We start from the raw sequence: 6,737 nt of genomic DNA, 5'->3' as shown, positions 1-6,737 counted from the left end.
ACCAAAGTACATTGCTATTTCTTGTACTTGGAACAAAACACCAAATTCCAAAGCTTTTAGCAAATAATCACTACAAACCAAATTACAAAATCAACATGCATTTATTGAAATTAATTAATCTTTTTTTACAATCCACAATGTTTTTTATACAAAAAATAGCATTCTCAATAATAGTTTCCTATTTTATTTGTTTTTTTACAATCCATATTGTTTTTATTTTAATTATATATATATATATATATATATATATATTACAAAAAGTAGCATTCTTAATAATAGCATCCTACTTTATTTGGTTTTTTCAATAATAGCATCCTATTTATACCGCATTCATATACATACATAATATTATCCTATTTATACTAAATACACATATTTTCACATATTTACATAATAGCATCCCACTTATACCAAATACACATACTTTCACATACATATACACCAAATACAGATACATTCACATACATACACAATAACATCCTACTTATATAAAATACACATACTTTCACATATATACATAATAACATCCTACTTATACCAAATACACAAACTTTCACATATATATACCACATATACACAAAATACACATACATTCACATACAGAATAGCATCCTACTTATACTAAATACACATAGTGTCACATATATACATAATAACATCCTACTTATACTAAATACACATACTTCACATACATATTCCATATATACACCAAATACACATACATTCACATATATACATAATAACATCATGCTTATACCAAATACACATACTTTCACACACATACACCATATATATATATATATATATATATATATACACACACCAAACACATCACAACATATATCAAATATACACACATATGCCATATTTTACATAATTTGTACAAACACACATGTTTTGAAATTAATCTCAAAATTCACAGTACATAAAACCCATGGAAGCAAAAAATCAACAGATGGAGCAGTGGTGGCGATGGTCTCCGACGGTGACAACAATAGTCGTCTATATAATTTCAAATCGAAAACTGAAATTGACAAAATTTTGCAATTAATCGTTATTATAAGCTAAAAATCGATGTTATAAGAGAAACATAAAAAGGAATGAGCTCGAGAGGCCCTACCATCGCCAAAAATGCTCTACAGTCACTAGAGAAATAGTAAATGTGTCTCTGATATTCCCTTTTACCGTCGGAATCTCACAATGGGGAAGAAAATACGAGATGTCGCTGGTGGTGGCCTGAATCGGTGCGACTTGTCGAACAACAAAAGCAGAAAGGGAAAAGAGGCATCGATTTCTTTGGTTATCTGTGTGAGGAAATACCGGCGACACCAAAACCTTTAGCGGCGACACGAATCAATTGCAACAACAACTATGGAGGGAGTTATTACCGCGTTAATTTTTCGACCTTTAGCCGTGACAAAATCAACGCTATTGATGTCGTCGCAATATGGTTTAGGTGAAACAGAATCCCATTCATTGGATTAGAATATTAATCATACGGTTAGGGTTTTCTAGAAAGGGTTGTCGTGGATCGGCCCCCAAAAGCATTACTGGTGACACCTTTGTCGGTGACAGGGAGTTTTAACAGTGACTTTAGCTTGAGTTGCCACTAAAAGTCCATGTCGCCGGCAGAGGTGTCGCCGTCAATGACATGATTTCTTATAGTGTTTGAACAAATTTGTTTGACTTGTAAAGCTATGCCGATGACATGTCGTTGCCACATCTTCGACGAGAACGAAGAACATTTTCACGGTCTTCTGAAAACCTATGCCGACGAATTGTTGTCGGTATAGGTTACGATAAATGTAATTTCCATTTATTTTTATGCCATGGTGTAGAAAAAGGAAAGATGTAGTTTTCTGAAAGTTATCCCGATGACTTATCATTGACGTGCCACGTGGTAATCCACGTGAAAATTCTATCCCAACTACTTGTTGTCAGCACAACTTTTAATTATATTTTGTTGTCAGCAAATAAACAAAAAGACATCGTTTCTTTAAACCCTATGATAACATTGTCATATGATTATATCAAAGAGAAATTACAAGGGTTCTCAGAGAAAAGCATAAAGACTACAAGGAATAAAGCAGATATAAATACTAGCTAGACAGAAACCCTAATGAGCTAAAGATAAAAAGGGCCCATAAACAAGCGGGCTAATAATATAGACTAACATCCCCCTCAAACTTACAATGTCGTAGCAATAAGCATTGAGAGTTTTTCACATAAGAACCGAAACCGAGAAGCCGATAAAGCCTTTGTAAAAATATCTGCAAGCTGCAAAGTTGATGAAACAAATGGAAGCAAAATGGTCCCAAGCTGCAGATGATGACGAGTAAAATGACAATCAATCTCAATGTGCTTTGTCCACTCATGAAAACAGAATTCTTCGCAATTTGTATCGCACTTTTATTATCACAATTCAAGGGAGTAGGTGAAGAAATGTAAACTCCCATATCCACAAGCAGCCATCGTAACCAAATAATATCGCATGTAGTTACAGCCATGACACAATATTCAGCCTCCGTGGAAGATCTAGAGACAACATCCTGTTTCTTGCTCTTCCATGAAATAAGAGACTCTCCAAGAAATACACAAAATCCAGTGGTAGACTTACGATCATGACGATCACCATCCCAATCAGCATCACTATAGGCACGTAACTCAAGAGAAGATGTCGAGGAAAACAAGAGAGTCTGAAACTGAGTGCCACGAAGATATCTCAGAATACGAAGAACAACTCCCCAATGAACAGAAGTAGGTGCAGTAACAAACTGACTGACAATACGAACAACATGAGCAATATCTGGACGAGTGACTGTGAGATAAACCAAACTTCCCACCACAGTACGATAAAGATTCAGATCAGACAAAGGAACACCGTCAGTAGGAGAGTATCGAGCATTCGTTTCAAGAGGGGTATCAACAGTCCGATTGTCAGAAAGTCCCGCCCGTGTAAACAAGTCAGATATATATTTAGTCTGGGAAAGAAGGTACCCTTTCTTAGACTGAGCGACCTCAATACCCACATCCTTCATAGCAATTCGACGAGCTAGATCATGATTCAAAGACTCAATACCACCATGGTCATCACCTGTAATAATCATGTCATCCACATATAAGAACAGAAGAATCCGTCCCGCACTCGAGCATCTAACAAACAGAGCAGAATCGTGATTACTCTGGACAAATCCAAGAGAGGTAATCACTGTGGAGAATTTCTCAAACCAAACACGAGGGGCTTGCTTGAGCCCATATAAAGCTTTGCGAAGCCGAAAAACCTCGCCTAGTTGATGCTGAATTCCTGGAGGAGTCATATAAACCTCTTCATGAAGGTCACCATTCAAAAAGGTATTCTTGACATCCATTTGAAAGATCTTCCATTGTCGAACGGATGCAACTGCAATCATAGTACGAACTGTCGTCATCTTTGCAACTGGGGCAAATGTCTCCTCGTAGTCAAAACCATACTGTTGGGAATACCCTTTTGCTACAAGTCTAGCCTTATATCGTTCAACAGAGCCATCAGCTTTTGTTTTTGTCTTGTACACCCAACGATAACCTATCGTATGTTTCCCAGGAGGAAGAGAAACCAAATCCCATGTATGAGTCTGATGAAGAGCAGTGAGTTCTTCAGCCATAGCATTCTGCCAAAGAGGATCTGAAACGGCTTCTCTATATGATTCAGGTTTAGACATATGATGGATGCTAGCTATAAATGAAGCAAACGGTCCTGAATATGTAGAATAAGAAAAATCTGGTAGCTTGGTGGACTTGACATGACGAGAAGATCTCCTGAGGGGTGGTGGTGGAGGAGGATCCTCAACTTCAATAATCGGAGGATCAGGCTCAGGAACAGGTGGAGTCCAGGCACCCTCTGAAGAAGTGGGTGTGTCATGTGCCGAGGGATCATGTGGCATAGATGAGTCTTGAGCCTCTATATCTTCATTAAAAGGATCAATATGCAGAAGATCAAACTTTGTTACATTGTGGGCTGTAGCAGGAATCGAGTAGAAAGGAATATGTTCCAAAAAGTAACGTGCCGAGAAACATATAACTTCTGACTCACAGGATCATAGCAATGATATGCTTTTTGACCAATCTCATACCCTAAAAATACACAAATAGCAGATTTCGGCCCCAACTTGTTCCTTTCAACATGAGGACGAAGAACAAAACAAGTACATCCAAAAACTCGTAAGGAAGAGTAGTATGGTGGATGACCATATAACTTCTCAAAAGGAGATATTCCTTAATTCAATGAAGTAGGGATACGATTAATCACATACACATCAGTTAGGACTGCTTCTCCCCAAAAGGCACTAGGGACCTGCGCAGACAGGAGCAAAGAGCGGCCAGTCTCAACAATATGACGATGTTTTCGTTCTACCACACCGTTTTGCTGAGGTGTGTCAGTACACCTAGACTGGTGTATGGTACCATTAGAAGCAAGTAACTGAGTGAAATCATTAGAGGTATATTCTCCCCCTAAGTCACACCTGAAGCACTTAATCACAGCCGAATGTTGAGTTTTAACAAGAGCTCTAAAATTGCTGTAAATACCAAAGAAATCAGATCTGCGTTTCATAAGATAAACCCATGTATATCAAGTATAATCATCTATAAAAGATACATAATAGGTTGACCCACCCTTTGTGGATACTGGTGCGGGATCCCACACATCAGAATGAATAATATCAAAAGGAGCAGTAGAACAAGACATACTTTTATTAAAGGGTAAAGCAGAAAATTTTGCTAGTTTGCAACCACTACAATCAGAAATATCACAAGAGTTTAAATGACCCAAAACACCACTAGATGCTAAGAATTCAACCGTGATACAGACACATGTCCCAAACGAGAATGCCAAAGATAAAACTCAGACGAAAAATGACTTAAACGAAAAGAAGATAAATCAATGCTGGAAGCAGCAACAACAAATACTTTGAGGACCTCCAAGACATATAGTTCCCCCACCCTACGGCCGATCCCAATCACCTTCTGGGTGTGTTGATCCTGTATAATACAGACAAAATCAGAAAGGAACACCCGGTTACCAGACTTGCATAACTGACTGACTGAGGCAAGGTTCAAAGTAAGTTTGGGAATGTAATAAACATCATGAAGAGTTATATGAGAAACAGAGACAGACCCAACACCCTCAACTAGCATAGATGTATCACTAGCAGACTTAACAGAAATGGATGACACTTGTGACAAAGAAGTAAATGATGACAAATGAGGAGTCATATGATGGGTTGCACCAGAATCTAAAATCCACAAAGATGAGGGAATACCTGAAGTGTCAGATGAAGAAGGACCAGAGTGAGACATAGATGCAGACATGGCAATGGGATTAGAAGCCAAATATTGTGTAAAGCTCTCAAACACCTTGGGATCCAATGTAGATGGTGACATATGTCCAACATATGTTGTGTCAACTGGTGGAACAGAAGCAACATCAAACTGTGGAGGACGATGGGTCCATAGAGGAGTACCAGAGGAACGAGACTGATGCTTCTGTTGACCATACCTATTTTGTTGCCCTGACTGAGATTGGCCAGATTTACCCTTGTTGACTAACAATGGACACTGAGCTTTCCAATGATTCTTCTATTTGCAGAATGCACACTCATCATAAGCGACTCTTGAAGGTTGTCGAGATTGACTGGAGGAGACAGCAAGCACAGCAGGAGCGGGAGTAGGAGTAGAGGTTGCTTTAAACCCTTTATCTGCATGGGACTTGATACGAGTCTCTTCTGAAATTAACTCATGGACAGCTGAATCAACTGAAGGAAGAGGAGAGCGATGAAGAATTGTTCCACGAAGACCTTCAAAATCAGAACGCAAGGCCATCAAGAACTGAACCAAGCGTTGTTCTTCCCTCCTAGAAATGTAAGGCTCAAAATCTTTTAACTCTTTAGATTCAGTAAGAGCCAATTGATCCCAGAGATCATACATAACAGCATAGAAATCTTGAATGCTCTGGTCATTCTGTTGAAGGACACGAATATCATATTCCAATTGGTATTGTTTAGCAAAATTGGACTGAGTATACAGTCTCTCCAAGTGATTGCAAACTTCCTTTGCCGTATCATACTTAGCCAACTGCATACCAATGGATTGAGTAACAGAGTTATTGATCCAAGTAATAACCTTGGAGTTATCAGTCTCCCAAGCATCAAGCAACATATCAAAATTCTCAGTTTGAGGCACTGAGGGTTTGACTTTAGTCCCAGTGACATAGCCCCACATATTCTTCCCACGAAAGAAGTTCTTCCTAACGCAACTCCAATACATATAATTCTTTCCATCCAAATGAGTACTGATTGACTGAAGGGAATCATCCTTTCCGGTCATGTTGATAGTGAATGAATAACCACAATGACAATATAATAATTTGAGAATGAAAGGAGTAACAAACCAGCAGAAGCAATCGAAGCAATTATGAACCAAAAACGGCAACGAAACAACAGTAGCAACGAACGGACAGTAGCAACAAACCGAAAACAACAACGAATCAACATCAATAACAAATCAACAGTAGCAACGAATCAACATATCAAACAAGACGAATACCAGTGATAATGAACGAACGGATAGTTCGATCCGCGCCACAGCTGACTGCTACAAAGACTTCTAAAAACATATCAAACCTTAGCTCTGATACCATGATAACATTGTCATCTGATTATATCAAAGAGAATTTATAAGGGTTCTCAGAGAAAAACATAAAG

The 6,737-nt window shown here is 38.3% G+C and overlaps 1 protein-coding gene across 1 annotated transcript; it reads right to left on the bottom strand.

Annotated features, from left to right (window-relative positions):
• Positions 1-869: 869 nt before the first annotated feature.
• On the bottom strand, positions 870-6,360 carry LOC145075443 (uncharacterized). Its single transcript, XM_079021690.1, has 5 exons — positions 5,680-6,360; positions 4,835-5,613; positions 4,651-4,769; positions 2,192-3,994; positions 870-1,024 (listed from the first exon to the last, which is right to left on the bottom strand). The coding sequence occupies exons 1-5, from the start codon at positions 6,358-6,360 to the stop codon at positions 870-872; spliced, it is 3,537 nt and encodes a 1,178-aa protein (XP_078877816.1).
• Between the last annotated feature and the right edge of the window lie 377 nt (positions 6,361-6,737).

Source organism: Lactuca serriola, chromosome 9, assembly GCF_051521515.1.
Source record: "Lactuca serriola cultivar US96UC23 chromosome 9, Lser_US96UC23_V15, whole genome shotgun sequence".
Lineage (NCBI taxonomy): Eukaryota > Viridiplantae > Streptophyta > Magnoliopsida > Asterales > Asteraceae > Lactuca > Lactuca serriola.
The sequence above is the reverse complement of the archived record's forward strand: the minus strand, read 5'-3'. Positions and strand labels throughout refer to the sequence as shown.